At 35.9% G+C, this 24,845-nt stretch overlaps 1 protein-coding gene across 1 annotated transcript in view; it reads left to right on the top strand.

Annotated features, from left to right (window-relative positions):
* Positions 1-24,641, top strand: part of ZCCHC4 (zinc finger CCHC-type containing 4) — a 40,831-nt gene extending 16,190 nt beyond the window's left edge. Inside the window, exons 6-13 of the mRNA XM_019743913.3 lie at positions 3,596-3,668; positions 7,518-7,668; positions 9,096-9,190; positions 16,435-16,556; positions 16,797-16,872; positions 18,635-18,686; positions 19,185-19,329; positions 22,694-24,641. Coding sequence (XP_019599472.2) covers positions 3,596-3,668; positions 7,518-7,668; positions 9,096-9,190; positions 16,435-16,556; positions 16,797-16,872; positions 18,635-18,686; positions 19,185-19,329; positions 22,694-22,829 — 850 coding nt within the window. The 3' untranslated portion in view covers positions 22,830-24,641. The remainder of the gene's footprint in view (positions 1-3,595; positions 3,669-7,517; positions 7,669-9,095; positions 9,191-16,434; positions 16,557-16,796; positions 16,873-18,634; positions 18,687-19,184; positions 19,330-22,693) is intronic.
* Positions 24,642-24,845: the final 204 nt, after the last annotated feature.

Here is a 24,845-nt window from a genome sequence, read left to right as displayed (position 1 = left end):
AGATCAATTTCTTTAAATGATATTTTGTAGTTTTCAGTGTACAAGACTTGTACTTCATTTGTTAAATTTATTCCTAAATATTTTATCCTTTTTGTTGCCATTGTAAATTACATTGTTTTCTTAATTTCATTTTGTACTATTCATTGCCCCGATTTACTTTTTTAAAAGTTGTGATAAAATGCACATAGCATAAAATTTACCATGTTAACCATTTTAAGTGTACAGTTCAGTAGTGTTAAGTTCATTCACATCATTGTGCAACCATTCTCCAGAACTCTTTTTCATCTTACCTGATGTAATTTGAAAGATTTAAATGAACCCTTAACTCTTTCGCCTTAAATGCCGTACCTTGTAGTTTTTACCTTTCTTGAGCCTGTAGTTGAAACCTCTTGGTCAGAGTAGGGAGTAGGAGATGTAGATATAGTTATTTTATAGCTAATGGAATACGCTGATCCTTTTTTCTTTTCACGTCTATGAACCTGTGTGTGTGTGTGTGTTGCCGAAGGTGTGGGACTAAAGATATCCTAGCTTACTTAGTTTCTTTGGTATCTTACCCTGTTACTGAGTCAGTTCTACAAAAGGTCAACACTGGGTGTTAAGAGAGAGCTGGTTTATTGAAACATATGAGTAGCCAGAATGAACTCAGTTTGTTGCCTGTATTTAGCGTATGATGGAGTGTAGTTGGTTCACATTTCTCACAAGGACCACAATGAAATCAGGAAAAAATTCCTGTGTGGTTACTTCTGGCACTTTGACTTTGGTTCGTTGTTGCTCTGCAAAAGTCCTGTCCAAAGCTGCAGAGAGAGAACTGCCTCAACTCCAGTGTTCTATGTATATGTGCTATAAGTAATTAATTCTTTTTTGGGTGGTCTAAGATAGGAAGTTAACATTTGCTAAGATGGATTTATATATGCTCTAATTTTAGCATGAAAGATGTGAAGGCAAACTTCATCCAAATAAAGTTATATCAAAAAAATGAATTTCTTGGGTTCACTTCAGGAACTGATTTTATTCAGCTCTTGACTACATTTCCTGTGTGTAGAGCATGTTTCACAGTTGGTAACTGACTCATTTAAAGAGAATGAATGGCCAAATTAAATGAATGTCCTTTTGAGCAGTTTTCAAGTGCATGCATTTCTGATTGGTTTTGTTTGCCTTATTCAATGGAGAGAATAATTCTTTGTGGCTAGTTTCATTTTAAGGGTAATGTTGAGTGATTTTTCATAATTTAAAATATGAATAATTATGCGCCCTTGTATTTCATGGAAACCTAGAGCTGAAATCTAGGCTTTTTTCTCTCCCCGGCTCTGCCCACTACTGCTCAGAAAGTTTTGGACAACTGTGCTGTGTTGAATGTTATGTAAATAAAATTTTCTTTTTTAATATTTAAAAATGACTTGTCATTGTGAAGCAAAAAAGAAAAGTGGAGAGACGGTAGAAATAGATTTAAAAAGGGAATGTGTTTTTTTTTTTGTTTTTTTTTTTTGCTTACACAAAGCAATGCAAGAGAGAAGAAAACCTTAAATGATAGCTGACTCACAGCTATACTAGTATTGATATAGGTATATGTAAATTAAATAACATATATATATATTATATATATATATATATACACACACACACACATATACCTAGATATGTATCTAGGTAGAGATAGATAGATAGATATAGATATAGATATAGATATGTAATCAGCTATTTGGAATTTAGTTAAATAGGAAAACATTCATTTATTAATGGCAATTGACATTGTCCCACAGTTTTTGGAATGTTCATTATCATACAGTTTTTGGAATGTTCATTAAGTTACAGTATATTGTTTAAATATTTTTCAGTTATCCGAACCTTTTTTTTTCCTCAGTGCAAATTTATGTTTTATGAAATCAGCAGATGTACTAACAGTGTCTTAAATAATATTAAGGGGTATTATAGTGAGAATGGTGAATAGCTATCCTCTGTCTCTACAGAACAAGAAGAAATAGGTTTAGATTACAGGAGGGGAAATTTTGGTTGGACATAAACATAATTCCCTAATATTAGGGACATTAAGACATAAATCTTGGTAGCTGGTATTTATTAAAATAATGATACGAAACATTTCAGTATATGCTGTGTAGCTGGTATCGCATTAAGCACTTTACATTCGTTATCTATTTATTCTTACTAAGTCCTATGATGTAGAAACTACTATGTTTCTCATTTTGTAGATGAAGAAACTGGGACTCAGGTAGGTTAAATAACTCAGTAAGGTTTCACAGCCAATAACTGAAAGACTCAGGGTTGGAAACCAGACCATTTGACTATAGAGCCTGCATTTTTAACCACAGTGTAATAGGAAGAGAATAAACCACGGTCGTCCGTTATAGTACCCACCATGGATGGTGAATCAGTTACATAGACAGTAATGGATAACTGAGAGGCAGACACAAAGAAGTGCTGCCATCATGATCTGCTTAAGGAAGTCGTAGAAGTAAGGATGTGTCCTTGATTTTTTTCAGTCTTTCCACAAGGGTATGAATGCCATAGAAGGATGATGTGATTCATATGTGAATTGTTTATATAACAAAATTGTCAAAGTTCAAAATCCTCTTGAGATAAAAAAGAGGTTTCTGTAATATATGAAAAACTCAAAAATCAGCAAGAAAAGCATTAAGACCCATATACATAAATAGAGAATGCATAGAGACGGACAGTACAAATACATTTGAGGAATAAAGAACTCTCAGTCTCGTAAGAAATCAAATAAATGCAAATTGGAACCATAACATACTCGTAGTATGAATTTTACCTAGTAAATTAGCAAAAATTTATAAAACATTAATACCCAAAGCTTTTACTGTCATTCATTACTGATGGCATTTTAAAGTAGTATCTTACTATCCCTGAAACTAATATAATATTGTATGTCAACTGTAATTGAAAAATAAATGTAAAAAAGTTTGTTTTTAATAAAAATAAATTTTAAAAAGTGTTTTAAAAAGAGTAGTATGTTAGAAGAATAAAATGATTCAATCAGTAAATAAATATCCCTTCTTTTCTGGCACTAATTCAGTAAATGTGAAATGCACATACTTCTCTTTTTAATGTATCGAGAAGCATATTTTATAAAGCTAATCTGACATAGACAAGAAAAACTTTGTATCAAATAATTTTTTTGGTTAACCACAGAAGAAAATATAGTACTTAACAGTTATTGAGCAGAAATGTTCATTCAGTATTTTGCTTAAAATTATTAACTATGAGAGATGTATTTTAATTGCCCACCCATCTCAACCTTACTCTGCATAGTAATGTATCAGTAACCTGATTGTTTGTTTATATATACCCTCCTAGTCCATAAGAATGTGTGTATTTTACGTATGTAATTTTGCCACTGATTTATTAAACTTGGGAACATAATTTAAGTTCATTATTCATCATCCACTGTTACTGACTCTGAGATTTGGGGAAAATATTCTTTATTTCAGAAAACTTAAAGAATGATGAAGTTTATTTTATTAAAGATACGATTTCATAGTTTTAAATTTTAGTTTCTCTTTATGTACTGTACATCTCTGATTGGACAAGTAACTTCAGTTAATAAATTATTTTACAGGTATTCACAGTTTTATATGGAAGATAGCTTTTGCCATTATAACATGTTTAATCATCACTTCTTTGATGGACAGGTAAGAATTATGACCATTATCTCTTCTTATTGTGGAAGAACAAATTCAAGAGTACCTTCTTTGTTATTTTTCTAAAGTCCCTCAAGATCAAATTGTGGCTGTTTCCCCGTTTATTGATATTTATTTTTGTTCATTCACTGAGAGTATATTGAGCATCTAGAAGCGATCAAGTTATTCCTCTTTCATGACTTGTCACTGCTTTTGGATAAAGACCTACTTTCTTACCAAGCCCCGTGTGGCTCTGTGGGATCTGACCCCTGCCACTCCAGCCTCTCCTCTCCCTGTTCCTGCTTTGCTGTTTGTGTTCGGGAACAGGGCACATGACTTGCACCTCGAACTGGCCTTTCCACAACAGGGGCTTTTACCCATTCTCTCCCCTCTGCCTTCTGCTCGCTCTCTGCCTTGTTAAGTTTACCTCATCCTTCAGAGAGAGTTCTGTTCCAAGTCACTTCCTCCCGTCTCCCCTGAGCCTCAGACAAGGTCAGGTTCTTTTCTGTAGATTTACGATACTGTAATTAAATAACTCTGTGGTCAGTTGTTTGGTGTCTGCCTCCCTGATAAATTTCATGTCCCAATTAAGGGGATTTATGGTTTTATTAAACTAATCCTTAAAAAATAGTGTCAAGAGTAAATCCTAATGTAAACTGTGAAATCTGGGTGATAATGATGTGTCAATGTAGGTTCATCAACTGTAACAAAGGTACCCCTCTGGCCGGGAATGTTGATAAGGGGGGGCAAGAGGGGGCACTATGCATGTGTGGGGGCAGGGGGTATGTGGAATAACTCTGTACCTCCTCCTTAATTTTGCTGTGAACCCAAACCTACTCTAAAAGAATAGTCTTAAAAAAAAGGATAGTGGCTTAAAAAAATCAAAACCTTCTTTCAATATGATGTTAATAGTGTCACTGTGAATAAACAACAGAGCAGAGCTGATACTTCTACAACTTTGAGGTCTTTGTCAGTCCTATTACAGAATAAAAACTGTAACCAACCAATCACACCTGATAGCAGATTGTGAATTTGAAAGGGTTTTGAAATTATCAAGGCTATTTGAAGCATATCTGTACATACATGTTTCTATATATTTTTTTTAAAAATTGTGAACCATGCTTAATTATATAGTGTACTTTAAAATACTAGCTAATGATAGAATGAAAACCAAGCAAGACTAAAACTCTAAGCACTTAGGAAATGAAAACAAATTCTCAGTTGTTGGTTGGGATTGAAAAATAAGTCTCCTGATTTAGTAAGTACAGCCAGTGATGTATTCCTTCCATCAGAATCAATTTAGCGTTGGGATATATATTTTTCAGCTGTGACGGCCATGAAAAGCAGGTATGAAATAAATAACAGTTAGAATTAGATGTGTTTCACCGTTTCCCAAAGGGCTTAGTGGTTGATAATCACTAGGATTTGAGAACTGATTAGATTAGTGTGAAGGAGAGAGAGGGATTGAAAACTCACTTGACAATTGATGAGGGACTTCACAACTAGGACAGTAGCCGTGGGAAAAAGAGGAAAGGAGTGGATTCTGTGGGCATTTTGCAGATGAAACAAGAAGACTTGGTGTAATCATTGTGTTGTACACCTGAATTTTACAAAATTGTACACCTGAAACAAAAAGACTTGGTCATAAATGTACTGGGGGATAAGTCAAAATGACTTGGTGATGTGACCCGGATCTGTATTTCCTTCTTCAAAACAGAGGGTAGGGAAGTTCGGAAGTGAGGCTTGGAAATGTCGAGTTTGTGGAGCTGGTAGAACATTGACGTAGAAGTGTCCAGTATGGCCTCTTGAAACTGTGGGGCCTTGAGCTCAGGGGTTGTGGTCAGAGCTGGTTACAGATGACAAAGTAACCGAGTTTATGTTACTGCTTGACGCTGCAGTAGAGGGTCCTGGGTTAGTTGTTTGTTTTTAATATCATGCCATGATTTTGCTTTTTATTTTGAATAAGTGTAAAATTTAAATACCTAACAGTTGGCTAGCAATTTCATATATTTTAAGAAAGTAACATGCAATTAGCCTTTCTCTAGGAAATTCTGTTTAACTTTTATTGAAAGTTTACAGAATTACCTTCGGAGTTTCTAGACTAACGGTTAGAATAAGCTGCCAAGACTGAGCTCCACTTTATCTTTCCCAGCAGAAAACAGTCGTCCAGCTCAGGCTTTCCTCTCTATGTTTTAGAAACAGCCTCTAAACAGCACTGCAACTGTCCAGACTGAACTATAGGAAAGTATTCTTTTAATGGTTTTACTCTCTGTCCTTTTTCTACGTACATCCCCAGTCAAGGTTTTCAGTAGAGATGACCATCTACTTAATCACTAAGTATTTCAGTGTCCCCTAGGCGCCTATGCAGGTTTACAGGGTGCTTTGAGGTTATAAGCCTCTGTCACTGCACATAACTGCTTTACAGTCTGGATTAAAAAGCAGGAGTTTCCCGCCAGGGTTTTTTCATAAGCAAATAATAGTTGTTCGGATAACAAAAATGTCATAGGCCTTAATGGTAAAGGGGGTTGAAGTATGTATAGAGGGTGGCCATTTAAAATGTCAAGCAGTTTTTTAGTGATAACTGACATGCAGAAAAGAGGTAAGTTACTGTCAACACTGGTGGCATTAAGCAAGCATTTGTTTCCCATAGGTGGTCAGCTTTAGGCCCCTCGGTACCTCATGACGGGACATGACGCCATTGATTCTTAACTGGAAAGATATTCTTTAATGTTTTCTAAATTTGGTTAAGAGTTTAGGCATCGTTTACTTGTTTCTTTTCTTTTCTTCTGCTTCTCACTCTAAGGAATTTGAAGGTTTTGCAATAACATCTGTGCTTTGGGTCCTGTTTGTGCAGGCAGGTTAAGAAAGGACCAGGCAGCACTTGAAAAATGAGGGACCTTCTTCACACATTATCCTTTGTTACAGGACTTCCAGTAGGAAGTTAATACAGACTCTCCTAGGAAACGGGGATTAGATGTTGTGCTTTTTCCTCTCATCAGTCGGGTCTTCTACATTGACTTAGTCGTAGAACAATATATATTTTATTATAAAGTACATGTAAGTTTAAAATACCATTAAACTTTAAAATCTTATGCCATTTCATATAAGCGTTGACTTGCTTTTCTAGGTAAGTACATACTTGAAAACTACTACAAAGTCAGTTGACTGGAATTAGTATTAATAGCTGTATCTCTTATTAACTTCTCCCAAAGCGAAAAAATGGGAAATATCCTAGATAGTGGATAATGTTAACTTTGTAATTACTAAAAACACTCCATCCAGGTTGTTGGGAAAACACGTTAATAGCGTGGTTTCATGGCCTGGATAAGCTTTGTTATTTGTGAGCTTTCATTTATTTACTGACCTACATGTTCAAATATGTCTCTCATTTACCTGGTACTCAAAGACACGTGCATGTTTAACTGGTCATTTGTAACTCATTAAACTGAGCTCATGGCAACAGACAAACTGGAGAGGAAAAAACAGTATGTCCTATTCGTCTTTGTATCTCCAGTCCCTGCTTCTGTTTGTTGAACTGAATGTAGCGGTTTTAGATAGTCTTCATGGGTAATGAGTTTCTCTTTTTTACGTTACTAAATTTAGTTTTTTTTAATTTAACCATTTGAAATGTGTAATCCTCTGATAGTGACGGTATTTGAATTTGCAATTTTAAAGACCTGCTTATCAAGCAACCCAAAGATAAAATCTTACGGCAGCTGAATGAGAGAGGGGCTCTGGGGTGGCAGGATGGGTGGGATTTTCGGTGTGAAGGGTGAGGCTGAGCCTAATGCGTTCTCCCCCAGGTGGGACCCAGTGCCTCCCTCTAGTCCTAACTTAGAAATGAATTTATATTTGTTTCAGGCTGCCCTTGCAGTATGTAGAACATTTCTACAGGAAGATAAAGGTGAAGGAGTCATTATGGTGACAGACCCTCCTTTCGGTGGCTTGGTTGAACCTCTAGCTGTTACATTCAAGAAGTTAATTGCTATGTGGAAAGAAGGTCAAAGCCAAGGTATATAATTTATTGCTTACTGCAAAATAAACATGTATTTATGTATCTACTTCCTGTTAAACGTTAGCAGGTCTCCGTGAATCAGAGCACTGATGAAATACACATGACTTGAGTTCTTGTCTTTTTTTTTTAATGGGCTTATTTGATAATATAGCAAACTTTATCATCATGATGCACTTTGTATTGTTCTAGTCATGTGTTTTTAAAATGGCTTATAGGTAAAATATATATATGTGTATATATATGTACATATATATGTGTGTATATATATGTATGTATATATGTATATATATATATGGCATAAAGGGACATTATGAAGCATAGCGGTGAATTGTCATTTATTCAACCAATATTTGCCAAATAGTCACTATGTACCAGGTACTGTTTAGGTGTTAGGAATAGTGAATAAGACACATATCTCTGCCCTCATGGGCCATACATTCCCTGTTCCTAAAGTCTTGCCCCAAACTCTAAGAGGGCACCCAACCTCTGGCCCAGAGCTCTAAACTGCACCAAAATTCGGGTGGGCAAGTCAGACAGTCAGTAGCCTAACAATGGTTATCAGTGACACACAGATACCCGGTCCTGGGCGTGAGTTAATGGCTGAGGGTTATTATTCAATTTAAAGTGGCTTAGAGCTTCAAAGTATTTTATATAATTATCTTATTAGTCTGTACAGTAATTATTTTAGTTTCCAGCTTGCAAGTTGATAAATTGTAAGAGTGTCAGGAATTGGGATCAGGCATCTCCGTTAATAGCGTTACATAAATGGTGTGCCCCGGGACAGAGTGCAGACGAAATCTAAAACATGACTCATAGTGTCAAGTATTCCACTTATTTTTGGTTCTTAAGCTGCTTATCAGAGTGGATAAAAGTATATGTTCTTGGGGAAACAATAAAGAGCTTTGTGGGCTTGAATTCCTGTTCTGCCACTTATCAGCTCCATGAACTTGAACCAGTGACTTAAATCTTGCAGCTTCAGTTTTTCCTTCTGTAAAATGGGATTATTAATTTCTAACTCTAGCGGTTATTAGAAGGAGAAGAAATTACCTAGCATTGTGCTCAGCCTATACTAGGTGCTATGCATATAATAATAGCTCCGTTCCCTGCCTCTCATAAAAGTTAATTTTATTTCCCACTGTTTTGGGACTATCTTTCCTTTACATATACTATAGTGATATGCATATAAGGATTACTTTTCATACTTTTGTAGCTGTGTTTGGATATAAAAGAACATTTTCATTTCCTTTGGGAAATGTCAGGATGTAAATGGCATGCCAGTAAACATTCTTTCCTTTTGTATGATTTAAATGTATTGAGCAATTGCAGCTTCTCTTGATACCAGAAATTTTCCAGTTATAGCTGTTTTATTTTTTCTTTAATATCAATTTCTTATTTTCTTTCCCCCTACTTTTGTGATCCATTAGATAACAAAGAACTACCCATTTTCTGGATTTTCCCCTATTTTTTTGAATCCCGAATTTGTCAGTTTTTTCCAAGTTTCTGCATGCTGGATTATCAGGTATAGTACCTTCTATCTTCTGGCTTGGTGGGGAATGGATATCCAGCTTAAATAAATATTCTGATAAGACTATCCATTGATTTTAGTAAATGAAAATACTGCAAGCTGTATTAAACACTAAAATTATACCATATGTAGCTTAGTAGAGTGGTACCTAAATGTCTCTAATCCCTAAGGTGCTTATTAAAAATATAGATTCTTAGGTACCAAAATAAACCAACTAAATCAAAATCAGCAAGTAAAGCCCCAAGAAAAAATATTTTACCAAGCTCCCCAGGTGATTCTGAAGTGCAGCTGGGTTTTAGACCAACTAATCTCATCTTTTATCATCACCAGAAGATTTCACAGTACCCAGGCTCATCATGCAGATGGGTTTTCTCTGTTCAGAGGCCCTAGAGAAGTAAATCACTTTTTCTGGCCTGTGGAATGCCATGTACTCTGTATTGTGCAACTCAGAGGATGCCAGTAACTCTAAGGAGAGATGTGCCACGGTCGAGGGGCATCAGAAAGGCAGAGATGCTGAGATCTGTTTGTTGAGTGTGATTTAGGGCGGAGTTGACTAGATCTCCCTCACATCTCTGCCCAAAGTCCTGGGAACCTGCCTTAGGTGAGAATAGACAGTGGAGGCCACGGTAGCTCCATTCTGCCCCTCAACTCATTCTACTGTTTTTATGTCCACTTTCCTGTATTTATTTCCTTGGTTCTGAAGCTAAGCCCTTTGTCATATTACCCTGTGTGGCCACCAAGCGCGCACTGCTGCCTCTTTTGTAATTCTATTTTCCTATTTGAGTTTCCTGAGCAATTGAGTAGCCTCTGATTACGGCTTTTCATCCCTCGAACTGTGAATGTCTTCACTAGTTGTTCCAAGCGGGCACTTGGTTCTAATCTTCCTAATTATTTCATTAACTGGCTATGTTCTTATATATTCTCTTCTTTTTAGACTTACAGACTGCTTCCACCTTTAAGGTACTATAAATAACCCTGCCATAAACATCTTTTATTCGTATAATTTTTTTTCCGTATCTTACATACCTGCCTTAAAATAAATTTCTAAAACTAAAAGAATTTTAAAAATTACATTACCAAATTTAATGGACATTTTTAGGACTATTGAACTATATTAATATGTTCCCTTCCAAAAGTGTGTGACACAAACCATTTTAACCTTGACTTTTTGAGCTCTGCTTTAAGCAAAATCCACATCATAATTCTTCTCAAAGCTTCTACTTTCCTTTTTAGGGCACCCACTTTTCTGTTCCTTATCTGATGGATGCTTCTTATATTGACGTTTGCAATGCAGAGATAGCTGACATACCCTAAGGATGTTACCTAAATAAACTATTAATAGTTCCGGTTTCCAGGAGCGTCTGCTGCCTTTGACTGTGAATAAATTATCTAGCACAATGCTTGACACATAGTAGGTACCCTACATGATGAATCAATAATGAAATGAAAGAGAGCCAAGAGCGTGAACTCTGGATTTGGAAAGGAACTGAGTTTTCTTAATCCTGGCTCTGCCACTTACTAGGTAGGCACATTTTATCGAACTCTCTGAAGCTCATCTTGCCTGTGAAATCAGCATAGTAATACCGTATCTGCCTCAAAGGTTTCAAGAATTATATGAGATAAGACATTGAAAAGGCTTAGCCGAGGCCCTGACACACAGCAAATGCAGAGTCAAGGTTATTGCAATCAGCACTGTCAGAACCATCACTATATTGTCATCACTCAGACAGTCCCAAGTGAGGGTATAACTCTCTTCAGGTCCTTTTTTTGTACAGTATCTGAGACATTAAAATTGCAAAATACAAGGTCCCTTAGAAAACGGTTCCATCTACATTTAGAGATGACTTTTCACTGTGGACAAGAGTTTGAAATGGTGAGGAGGCAAAGGCAGATCCAGAATAAAGTGGATGAGAGGTGTTTGTGTAGAATAACCAATTATCATTTGTTTAGACAGCTGTGTCACTAGGAAAGAACTTTTGGAAATACTGGAGTTTTAATTTTGAGGAATAGTTCCAAGGGCCAAGCTTATTGGAAATAATTATACAATTCAGTGTATTGGTGAAAGAGGCTCTAATTAGGTCACGTATTGGACAGGATGACAGTCTTTTCAATAGAGAGGAAGCCGACCCTTGAAAAGAAAAATTTGAATAAAATCTATAAAACAAAACAAATACTTGTTGTCCATGACTCCTACTAAAGATAAGGACGCTACTGCTGTATGCTGCATCTATCGCAAGGATGAAGCCCATTCTCAGCAATCACATGGTGGACATTCCAGAAAATGTGGACATCACTCTGAAGGAAAGCACAGTTATTGCACCCTGCGGAGGGACTTCAATCACATCAGTGCAGAACCCAGTCCCCTTGGAAAGAAAAAGAAGAGGCTCTGGGGTGACCAATGGTGGGGAAACAGAAAGGAACTGGCGACTGCTCGCACTCTCTGTCGTCCCGGACAGAACACAATCAAGGGTGTTACATTGGGCGTCCGTTACAAGCTGAGCTCTGTGTGGGCTCATTTCCCCATCAACGTTGTTATCAGGAGAATGGTTCTCATGTTGAAATCCAAAATCTCTTGGGTGAAAAATACATTCGCAGGGTTCAGATGAGGTCAGGTGTCGCTTGTTCAGTATCTCAAGCCCAGAAAGATGAGTAATTCTTGAAGGAAATGATACTGAATTTGCATCAAATTCAGCTGCTTTGATTCAACAAGCCACACAGTTAAAAACAAGGATATCAGAAAATTTTTGGATGTTGTCTATGTTTCAGAAAAAGGAACAGTTCAGCGGGCTGATGAGTTAGATCTAAGTTGTCCAGCTACAGAAACGCCAAGATGTCAAGTGATTCGTCAGGCTTATTTGTGATATTTTGAAGATGCAATAAAAGTCCTGCGTTGATTTTGGGGGAAAAAAGATAAGAGCACTATTATCCATGACATACTCGGTTGGAAAAACTGATTTCATCATATCTCCTAGTATATTTATTAGCCTTATTTGTAGTGCCTCCTCTTTGATGATTTTCCTACTTTTAAAAATGTATCTGGATATTATTATTATTATTTCCAAACCTTTTGCATTCTTTTGTTACTTTAACTTCATTTTGTGGTAATTTTTTTCTTTCATATTAGCCACCTTCATCAAATAAAAATTTGAAGGCTCTTCTCCTCCTTCTCAGAACTTTTCCTATAGACCTTGATTAGTCCTTCTTTCTGACATTGCCTAAGATGATTATAAGCCCCCAAACCACAATGCAGAAAAGAAACCAAAATCACTAACCCTCTTTTTCAAATACTGTTCAGGTAAGAGGAAGGCAGAAATGCTGTAAATCCTCATAAAATATAAATGCTGTAGACTCTTCTGTGATAAAGCACTTGATGAGTTCAGAATAAAATAGTGATCAAAGACCTAGAAAACCAAGAGTTTTGCTAAGGGTAGATTAGAAAGGAAGATGTGATAATGAAAAGAAATTCTGCTTTTAGAGTCAGAAGTTTGAGTTCTGGCACTGCCTTTCAGAGGCTATTTAGTCTTGGGGGAAGTCACTTTATCTTTCCAGATCTCTGTTTCCTTACCTATAAAATAAAATAAAACGATTGAACCAGAAAAGGGATGGCAGATAAGTTACACTTTTAGCTCTAAGCGTGATGAATTGGTAGTGACTTTCTGGAGAATTTGGGAATACCAGAGAGTAGTGTGATTGATTAGTGATGTCTGTCACCGGGTCAGGGTCAGGGAGCGATGGCGTTCAGGTCTTGTATTTACCAGATCTGAACTAGATCATCTCACACACCTTCCACCTTAAACGTGCTGTGATCTCTTGTTTCTACTTAATCTGGGACATTTGTCTGGATTGTTCATAGTAGAGGTCTTTGCTATTTTATTTTTTAAGCTATTGCTTAAAAAATCATCCCATATAGAAAACTGTTTTTTGAGGCTAGTTTCATGGTCAGGAATGAAGATACTTTGACACGAATTTCTGAGATGTGATTGTAAATTAAAAGATGGCAACTGACATTCTTAAAACTCAGTATAATAAACATAAAATATTTAATGGGTTTGGAGTGACAAGGAAAGTTATATATTTATATAGATATATATATATATATATACACATATATATAATAATAACAATTTTAAATAAGAGGTTATATGGGATATGGAAAATAAGACTAAAAGACCTTGCTGTGATAGAAGTTGGTTGACAGAGCTAAAGAGTTCACTTGGAATCTTTTGAATATACTGAAATTAAATAGAACACAATCCTTAGGAAGTTATGAAAAGACAAGCACTTTGTTTCATTTCATGTTTCCTGGCACGATGCCTGGAGCATAGTAGGTACAGAATGAAGGTTGACTTGAATATCTTGGTTTCCGTGTAACTAGTTTCAGTCTCACGTTACTTAAGAAATTTGCGTAGAGATAAAATTAAAAGTTAGGAAGTGCAGAGATTTTGTGCTTTCCCTCATTTCTATACAGTACTTCATCACATTAATCAGTTCCATGGGAGAAATTTTCTATTTGAAAATGCCTCTCATCATCATTGTGAGTGAAATGTCAGGGATAATGATGGGAAAATGGTGTATGAGTTCTACCACTAGTGATAACGCAATTTGCAAAATTGTGTTTGCTTTACAGCACTTCCATAGGAGGTTTATTTGTGTGGATGAAGCTATGAAATATGGATGTATGTTAGAGGTACATTAATTTACTCTAGCAGCATGCATTTTACATACCATATGTTTATAGTTAATTAGCACAACAAACCCGCATTTAAAAATAATAATAATCTCAATTAGGTTATGCAAAATCAAGCAATCAACCACCTTCCTGACACATGCATTCTTTGACTCCTTGGGTAACCATAAAGAAATTTTTCTTGTTTTCCCCTCTCTTCCATCTGCTATCTATTATATTGCATGGAATATTCCATTTGCTAGAACTCTTTCTAAAATACTCTTTTCCAACATTTAAAAATCTTCGTAAGAGTCTCTTAGGAATAATTTTTTTTTCTTATGACACTCATAAATGTTCAAAATATCTTTGTTGAATTTAATAAGGTGCTGTATATTGAGTGCGTAAAGAAGTGCAATGGGAAAAAATGATGAATTTAAATCATTTTAAAAGAAAACTACTTAAGGTACTATTTTAAGGTGATTTTGAAGTAAAATCTACTTTTGTATCTTAGCCTCTGATAGATCACGTATATTCATAGAATTTTAAAGTTGGAAAGAAACAGAGGTAACGTGGGCTAACTTCCCCATGTAATAATCCTCTCCATTAAATTCATGACAAGTAGTCATCTAAGCCTCACTTGAATGCTTTCAGTGAGCAAAGTCCTACAGCCTTACAAGGCAACTCAATTTATTTAATAGCTCTAATCGTTAGAAAATTTTCTCATATTGAGATAAAATATGCTCCCTATTAACTTCTAACCATTGGTCCTACTTCTGTTCTCTGAAGCAATAAAGGATATAGTCTAATTTCTATTCCACATGACACCCTTTCAGTTACAAAATAGCTATCAGATCCTCCCAGTCTTCTCTTTTCTGAATAAACACCACCAATATGTTAAACTCTAAATCCTATTCATTTCCATTACTTTCAGTGGAAATGAACTGGTTTTATTAATGTCTCTTTAAATGTGACTGAATGCAGGGCTTCCAATGTGAGCTAACCTCATCCTTTTCTTGTGACAGTATTACACTTCTGTGTAGGCCAGCTGTGAGCCGGTGCCAGCTTTACACAGTTACGCTAGACTGTGGTCTCACCATACTGAAAGTTAACAGACCCCTCCCCCAGGGCATTTTTTTCACACTGTTTCTTTTTTTTCCTCTCTGTTTAGCTGGGTCTCCTCATCCTGTACTCATTTTTCCCCCACTGCTGGTGCTTGTTAATCAATCTTCCGAAAGTTGTTCCCCTGTAAATCTAGTAGGCATTGGCAGGGCCATAGAGAAAGCTTAGGAGTCTCCTGTGAAAGACCTCCTTCCATTGTCATCAGTTCCTTACATTTTTGTGATTTGCTGGTTAAATATTATAGCTTGCACCAGTTCTGTGGTAAAACTTAAGTGTATTCTTGTTTACAATCTAAACCACTCATTACAACTTATTTAAAAGTTGTGATCTACCTGTACTGACCTCATAAAAATCCCGTGGTATTCTTGTGGACCATCTAAAGCAGTGGTTCTCAACCTTTGCTGTGCCAGGAGGGCTTGTTAAAAATACGGATGCTGGGTTCCCCTCCCAGAGTTTCTGTTTTATTAGGGTCCCAGGTGGGCCGAGAATTTTCCTTTCTACCAAGATCCCGGGTGATGCTGCTGCTGATGCAGACACCACACTTGGAGAATTACTGATCTAAAGAAGGATGGACTAAGTGTCCAGGTGGGTTTGTAGGAGGTTTAACACCAAGTTGAAATGTGTGTGGATAGTAGAGAGGTTGGAGGAGGAGATAGGAGCACGAAGCTAATAGAAGTCATGCTTGTTAGCTGCGCCTTAGTTTGAAGGTAGTCTGCTGAAACTGAAAGTGGAGTTGGGGATCTTAGGAGAGGTAAATGTTTGAAGTAGTCATTGTGGGAAGAAGACCTGTAGTTATGAATCTCTCTCTTCATCTCCATCTTTCTGTCTGTCTGTACCATATGTACAGATATGGTACCCTGAACTCAGTGTTTTACATACATCATCTCATTTAACCTTCACAACAACTCGAAGGTAACCTCCTTTTCCAGATGAGAATTATGTAGTCTGGCTTAAGGTCCCATGACAAGTGAACTGCAGGCAGAACCCCAGTCTGGCCACCAGACCTGTGCTCTGTCAAATAGTGAGTGTGGAGGGCCATGCTGAGGCCATGCTGAGACTTGGTGAGCTGAAAACGGACGTGAATTTCACACACAAAAATGGAAAAGCCCCAACAGCACGGGCACACAGCTTCAGCGGTGGAAATTTTAATGCCAAAAGCTAAATCCTTAATTACATAATAGCCTTTCTTGTGACATCTATTGTATTGGTTAATAGAGTTGTTCTCAATACTGGGCAATGTGAATTTGTCATAATAAATTTTACTGGTTTTTTAATGAAATTTTACTGCCAACAGTCTTTCTGAGGCTGCTGATTAATAAGTAAACTCTTTTCACAATTTCTTACTAAATACTTTGGTCTTGGCATCAACTTGTTCATTCATTGGTTAAAGAATCTTAATGAATATTGACTCATTTGAGTAAATTTTCTTTTTAAATTTTTCAAAACTTTCTAGGTAGATTATGATAATCATGCACTTTATAAACATGGAAAGACGGGTCGAAAACAGTCTCCCGTGCGTATTTTCACCAATATTCCACCCAACAAAATAATCCTTCCTGTTGAAGAAGGGTACAGGTAAGATCACAGTACTTGAAATACACAAGTCACTGAAAATAAAGTTCCATATATCTAACATTAGAGTGCTTTTAATACTGACTCAAGTAGTTCTGTTACTTTTAACTTTAGCTCATAATTTTATATTGAATTGAATTTGGATTACACCCAATTTTTATAATGAGTTTCTTGCAAACTTTTATCTACTCTGTGAATCTCAAGTATATGCAGCTAATTTCTCCAAGTCTTTTTTCTCCTTAGATTTTGCCCTCTGTGTCAGCGATATGTTTCTCTAGAGAATCAGCACTGTGAGCACTGTAATTTTTGCACATCCAAGGTATAGGTTTCTTTAGAATGCATTTTTATTCAAATATATTAATTTTGTTTTAGTTTACGAGTTTCATTACTTTTATTTAATGTTATTTTGTTAATATTATTTGTATTAATACATTATCATTTACTAATTATACTTTAATACAGTAGTTTATTTCTAATTATAAAGTACAATAGGCTTTTAAAAATACTTAGATGAACAAGTGGGTCCCAGAGCAAATTAAGCCTGAAACATCACTGGAAGCAAAAATGACAAACTAAAGCTGTCCTATTTTAGGGCCATCATGAGAAGGCAGGGTTATTTGGAAAAGACAGTAATGCTGGGAAAATGGAAGGCAGCAGGAAAACGGGAAGGCCAAACAAGAGATGGACTGACTCCATACAATAAGCCTTCGGCATGAGTCTGCAGGAGCTGAGCAGGGCTGATGAGGACAGGACATTGTGGACGTCACTCACTCACAGGGTCGCCAGGAGTGGAGATGACGCAACAGCACGTAACAGTTTGCTTCGTCATCACTAACAATTCATTTTTATATAGTACTGTATGACTGCTAAAATTATTAGTGTTTCAAATAAGGCATTGAATTTTGTTAAGGGCAGAATTATGATGTGTCAAGTAAAGCATTGAACTATATTGGCCATCATCGCTCTTCTAAGGCAACTATAATGAATAATATGTCCCGTGTACTTTTTGTGTGCCAGGCCCATTCCTAAGTGGCGTAAAGTAAATGGACTAACTCATTACTGCTCACAGTAGTCCTAGCAGACATGTACAGTTACTCCTCGCCTTTTACAGAGAAAGAAGGACTGCACAGGACATACCTCCTCTTTATTGTTTAGGAAGGTGGGATCACTCTTGAGTTGCTCTGTTATTTTAACTAAATCCAGTCAGAAAGAATATGTGAGGTTTAGTGTGACCGATAAACACATATTCTTCTTCAAAGGAAAGAGTGTATTTTGTCACATTTTTCATAACTTTGTCATTTTACTACTGGTTTATACTAGTTTTTAATTGTGATAACATCTGATTACATATATTTTCAACTCATTTAGAAATTATCTGTATTCTTCATTTTAAAAAATGAGGCCCAGATTATACAAGTTCAAAATGAGGAAAGCAAAACTTAGAAATACATAGTGGTACAAATAAATCAAAGCAAGGAAGTGGCCATCACAGAAACCAGAACAGGTGTTACTCAGTGGGGAAGGTGGAATTCTGGCTTGGGGAGGGCTCATGGGGACGTGTCTAATGGGATCATGGCATTCTATTTGTTGACCTGTTGAGATCTGTAAATGTTGACTTTATATACTCATTAAACTAGACACATTTTACTTCCCAGTTTTAAAATTACCCAAATAGTAACCTACGTATAATCCCCATCTTTCTAAATTACATAAAGTTCTCAAATATGAATTTTATTAAGGATTGTGCTAGACACATAAAAATTATGAATCATTAATTCTCTTGAAATTTTCAGTGAGCTCTTCTTTATGCAGATTGGGCGGCTTGATTTGGAGTGGACTTCCAAGATCATTTAGATAAATCCCCCAGTTTTAGAGTCAAGGAAATTGGGACCCATCAAGGAGGCACTGAGTTGAGTGGAGAAATGTATAAATTAAAATCAAAGTATGTAATTTTGAAGCCCAGGAAAGTGAGAAATAAGGAATTAATAATTTATACAGATTTTAATAAGACATTTTAATTTTTAATTGTGGAACTTGATTTTAATGACAAATTAAACATAATTTAAATATTGTTTTTGTAGGATGGCAGGAAATGGAACCATTGCTTTCTCTGCAAAAAGTGTGTAAAGCCTTGTAAGTATTTAGACTTAATGTTTGAGACCCTATGAAAACATTTAAATGGGCTTTTTATTTAACTGTATTTATAAAAGAAAAAAAATAATATAGAGACTTGGATTAATTTACTTGCTTATTAATTTCTGCAAGTATCAAAATGTACATTCTCTCCTTCACAGAGAGACAAGACTACTATCGTGTTTCAGGGTGGCATTTGTTTGGCTTATTTTAATAGGGCTTTGTGTCACTTAGCCAGCCCCCAATGTATCAGCGGCTGTGAGATCATGACTCATTGGAGAAGGGCTAAATTTGTTGCCATGTATCAGAAAGAAGTTAGCTATTTTATGAGGGATTCCAACCTCTTCACTTTGGTGTCTTTAGCCAAATTATAGCCAGCTATGCAAACCAGTCACAGTATTTGAAGTAAACAACATTCATGCTTCTCTATCATAAAGGTTAATCAAATGAAAAATTATGTTAAATGAACCTCTTCAAAACTTAATTTTTATTTTACAGCCTGGATCCACTGTAGCATTTGCAATCACTGTGCTCTTCCAGACCATTCTTGTAAGGGCTCTAAAGACGGCTGCTTCATTTGTGGTGAATTAGATCATAAACGTGGTACTTGCCCTCGCATCTCTACATCTAAGAAAGTTAACAAGTTAGTTGAATTCTTTTATTTACTAGAAAATTTCCTTGTGTGATTTGTATGGAGCAGTCCACAAAGTTATGCTAGGTAGAGGGTTCAGAAGTGCTAAATTAATTGTTCCTTTCACTGTTAAGTATTGTTTGCATAGATGGAGGAAGGGAGGACATGAAAATGAGTCAAATAGCTTAAAATTTTACAAAACAAGGTAGAAAGTGACGAGCATTGCTTGTGGTTCATGTGAAATTATAATTTGTGGGGGGAGAGTTCAGGTTTTATTGGAGGACATGATATTTAAGTCAGAACAGATGGGATGTAGACATATGATAGCAGGTAAGGATGGAGAAGACATTTCAGATGGACTGTAATGTGTAATTCCACAGTGGAACATTGGAAAACGAAGTTACTGCTTTAAATTATATCAGACTTCAAGAGACATATTTAGACATATTTAATATTTAAAGTTTTAATTTTTACCATTTTTTTTCTATGATAATTTCCCCTCTCCCACCAATATTTGATATTGGTTATAACTCAGAACAAAATTACACCTATGACAATAGCATATTTAGAAAAACCATTGTTATTTCAACTGAGCTAACTTGAATGATTATCCTTTTTTTTTTCTTTTTTTTTTTTTAACTAAAAGGGATGGTGGGTATTGAGTCCTCTTGTTTTATTGATATGAAAACCAGATAGCCAAGTTTAACATTACATGAAAATTGAGATCAGGATAAAAATTTTGAGCTATCATATTACTTGTGATTTAAAAAAAAGTCGATTAATATTAGAAGTATCTGAGTCTGTGGTAACTATTTATGATTGTATTAGAATTCCTTCCCATTTGATTATGTATTTATTTTGGTCAGTGAAAATTGTTTTTTTCTATTAAATTCCAGCCATTTGAGTTCTGCCTTCCATTTAAATTGCCTTTTCCATTACTTTTTATCAAATTTACTTTAAATAATTATTTCCACTAAGTAATCCACGGGATAGAAGTGGAATTTTAAAAATTAATTAAAGAGGTATATTGAAGAATCTTACGAAGTATTTTTCCTTAGAACCCTTCGAGAATGGAATACAACCTAATAAACTATTGATTTGGGATTGTTGCACTATTTACAGTGTGTTTCTGGTTGCAAACAGGAGTTAATAACATGCTCAGCCTTTGATTCTGTGATCTTATGATGCATGGAAACTGAATTTGCATTATAGTAATTTATTGTGGGCTCTTCATTAGTTCTCAAATAGGCCTGACTACTATTTGGTAGTAATACATTGTTTTCTTCGAAGGAAATCATCTAGTATCTTTTAGTACTAGATTTATCATGTTTAATTCAGAGAGTAAATCCCTTAGGAGATGGTACTTTGTTCTCTCAGAAAAAACAGCGAAATTCCTATTAACAGTTATCTTTCAGTATTACTTCCAAAAATTTTTATAATGAAATTGGCAATACAAAATTTGTTTCTTTACAATAGAAAAATAATTTTAATAGCCTTATATTAGTATATATGGCATAAAAGATTGTTTCATCTTACGTATTTTATGGCTGTCTCATATTAATTGGTTTTCCCTTAGTATTTTCCTTTGGCTGTGAACTAGAATGATGCTGGCTCCCTCTTGTGGTTAAAGCTCATTTTATCAGTTACATAAATACCTACATTTTAGAGGACAAATACTAGGTCAATTTAATTTTAAGGCAAAATAAAACAGTTGATTTTATACTCAATAAGTTCTTCATTGTGGAAAAATTTTATGTCTGGAAAGTTTTATTTATTCATATTAAAAATGAGTGTTTTCTTTGTTTTTGTTCACTGTATCCTCTAGTGAAATCTGGTTTGTGTTTAGTTCTTATGAGTGGATAAGCCAAAGAAAATTTGTTTAAATTTTGTATGCAGACATGCATAGCTTCATTCACTTTGCCATCAAGAGGCTATGTTCATTAAATTTGCTAAATTGTCACTTGTCAGGACATTATCCTACTTTAAAGAAAAATGGCTGGAGGGAAAGGAGATTTATGTAACATGCACAAAACAGTATAAAGATGACAGTTTCATTTGTTTTATGAACTGGTAGGATAACCCAGTCCATAGTGCAAAATCTAAATATGAAAAAATTTAAACTTGTTCAGCAAAATTCTGAATAATAGTCATATGGATCTACGGTTAATAGCTCATATTTATTTAGTAATTACTGTACACTTAGCATTTTACATACCTGAATAACTTACAGTAGGGTAAATAGTATCAAGGCAATTAAGAGCACAGGTTCTAGAATCAAGTTTGTTTTGCCACCTCCTCATTGGATTGCATAGCTTCCGTTTCTTCCCCTAAAAAAATTGGAGGGAAGGAAAAGAAAGGGTGACATCTGCCTTGTCTGAGTCTCCCAGCTCCTTGAAGTTAAAGATTATGCCCATGCACTTTTGTATTCCCAACACTTAACGTACATGCTGAATGAAGAAAAAGGGAGGCCTGAGTTTGGTCCATGGGGGATGATATACTGTGTATGAGGTGCCGTTCCTGGGTTTTGGTTCTGGGAAGATCAAGAATAACAAGCTTTTCTCTGAGGCTTGTCGTGGTTTAGGAGAATGAATCTTATCACGGATACTGCCGTGTAGCCATGGGAAGGTTCCACGTGTGCCAGTGCTGGCAGCCCCAGCCCATTCCGTGGTGATATGACACATGGCATGATTCTGTGAGCTTGGAGAAAGGGAGTGAAAGGACCAGTAATCTCTCAGCTGTAGATTGCCTGTAACTTAGTTCAGAGAGCATCAGATCTGGTATTTTCTGGTGTGGTTTAGTGTTTTTAGAGGGTGAGTTCCAACTTGTTCATTTTGAAGCTAGTCTTCAGGAAAACAGACCACAAAATGTGGACATCCTGAATGGCGCTTGTCAGGACTTTTAGATGGACTGAGGCAAGGAAAATTCGCTGTAGGACTTATGAGATGCGTCTCACAGTGTTCCCAGTTTTTTCTATGGTGCTGTTTCATTTTTCTACCTCTGCTAACTGCCAGAATATATTGTCCTTTTTCTGAAAAATGTAATTCAGGGATTTGGAGATTGAAGTGCTGAGTTGAGCAGTACAGATATATAATAATAAAAAAACCTCCCAACTCGTTGGCTTGACTGTCTACTTACCTCTGTTGTATGTTTGTCCTGAATAGATTGTTCTAAATCTGTAGTAACCATCTTTCAAACATTTTGCTTGGTCAGACCTCTGACTATCTCCTTGTTATTATGGTTAGGATTTGGAGGATTTATGCTTATAATACAGTAAATTCTTCCTCTTGTTTTTTTATTTGGTTAGCTAGTTAATTAAACTTCATTACATTATTAACGGTGCTCGTTCTACAAAATAATTTAGCACCTTGTTTTTCAGAGCTGTCAGAAAGCAGAAGCAAAGAAAAAGTAATAAGATGAAAATGGAGACCACTAAAGGACAATCCATGAATCATACATCTGTTACAAGGAAGAAGAAAAGGAGAGAAAGAGCTCATCAATATCTTTGCTCTTAAATGTCCAGTGACTTGAGAATAAGAAAGATTTATAGTCCAGCCTTTGATGCCATTTTCTGAAAGTGCCACACTGGATTTAAATTCTGTCACTTTCACAGGTGTGCACCTTTCTGAACTAGATAATAGACAGGTGGTACTTGCTGGTTTATAGACCCCTCAGCAGAGTCCCTGGAGACCTGGTAAGTTGTTCCATCCTTAGCTGGTTTACTAGTTGTCTCTGTGTGTTTTTTCTCTCTTTAAATCTCTTCCAATCGTGTCATGTTAGCCTCTTTTATCTGAAAAGTGGGCATGTAGCATTCTTGTGCAGAGTCAGAAGAAAATGAAAACCTGAGGTTTTATTTACATTACATAAGAGTATGTAAGATATTTTAAATATTAAAACGTTCTACAATGGCTTAGACTCCACTTGTAAAGAGAAGTACAATGTACAGTTATTTTTAGACAGAATCTGAAGGTGATGGAAAGAATTTTGACAAAGGCAGTCTAAAGATATAATCATAAATTATGGTTACATTATTATTAAATATTCATTTTTCAAGTACTTTTTGCAGCTGTCCTTTGATGGTATAGAATCACCTAAATGTTTGTTGCATAAATGAGGTATTCAGAACTTGCTCTGTCATCTCCTGTCTTATAACCTAGGCAATAAGTTTCTCTCTTTATAAAAGTGGTGCAGAAGGCAGGATAGTTTGGTGCCTAAATCCCTTCATTCCTATTCTAACACTTCCTGACAGTATGTCCTTGCCAGGTTATTCACTTTTTAGAAGCCCCTGTTTCTTCAGTATCATAATGGGAACAATAATAGTTACACCTCAGGTTTGTTTTCGTGATTAAGTGCACTTGTGCCTGGCTCTCAGTTCTGTTATTGGTGAGAAATATTAGCAAGTGAAGATGCCTCTGGAGCCATAATGGCAATCCTCTCGCATCTCACTGACGGGAGTAGTTTGAAACCCAAGGACAAACAGTTCATCACCCACCCCCACCCCCACCCATTTCTCTGCTAAGAATCTGACATTATCTCCTTAAGATTGGATAGTTTTGAAGGGCTTGTATTCGCATAATGAGTTTTCTCTTGTTCCCAAACACCTGCCTCAGAGCTTGTTTGGAGGCATCCTTGCTTGGGCTTAGCTACGGCCCTGTGAGTAAAGGTAGAACTGCACTCTATCTAGTATTTAAATTCCATCTGGTATTTAAGTTAGGACTGTCTGATGCCTGATGTGGGTACTCAAGTGGGGTCCTGGTCACTGTGGTGGTTCATCAGACGACGTCAAATGATGGGCTAAGCTCCTGGACTTAATAAGCATTGGAAAACTCTTGCCCCCTTTACTGCATGGGTTGCTATGGTGATAGGATTAATTACCATGAGATATGAACCTTGTAGAATCCATGTGAGGGCTCCCCTCTCCGATTCAGGCATGGATATGGACATTGCCTGACTTTCGTGGTATCCACAATATCGTGGTAAAATCTATTTATATCTCCCCTGAAATTCTGGCACCTCAGGGACCGTGACTACTGCAGAAGTGGGTCCTGATGGCCAATAGTTCTTATTATCACCATATTTCCTTTGTTTTAAGATACCATCAATTGTAAAAAAATGCATTATTGATGTAATCATAGCTTTTTAGGGGGAAAAACTCCATATCTCATTAATTATTCATATTAAAATTTAGATGTATTCTATTTCAGAAATATTAAAATGCAAAAATAAAAGTACATCTTAGAATTGAAGAAATAAGGTATTACTTATAATCAGGAATTATGTACTTAAAACTTTGTTACCTTCTTAGAAAATTAAACATAAGAAAACTATTGATTCTGTTCTTGTGTTCAAGCAATACTAATTTTAAGGACTTAATATCTTCTTTCTTTTTTCAGATAGTAAATAGAATGTAAAAATGTCTCTGGGAGGTAAAGTGTGATGGAAGATGAGGTCATTTGTTCTAATTAGAAATTTGCAAATATGAACATTAAGGTACCTACTCAACACAGCAACAGAAGAAAATCCCTGAAATT

This window comes from Rhinolophus sinicus, chromosome 1 (assembly GCF_057876585.1).
Source record: "Rhinolophus sinicus isolate RSI-liver-muscle chromosome 1, RSI-T2T, whole genome shotgun sequence".
In the NCBI taxonomy this organism is placed as follows: Eukaryota; Metazoa; Chordata; class Mammalia; order Chiroptera; family Rhinolophidae; genus Rhinolophus; species Rhinolophus sinicus.
This window is presented reverse-complemented; position numbering and strand designations above follow the sequence as displayed.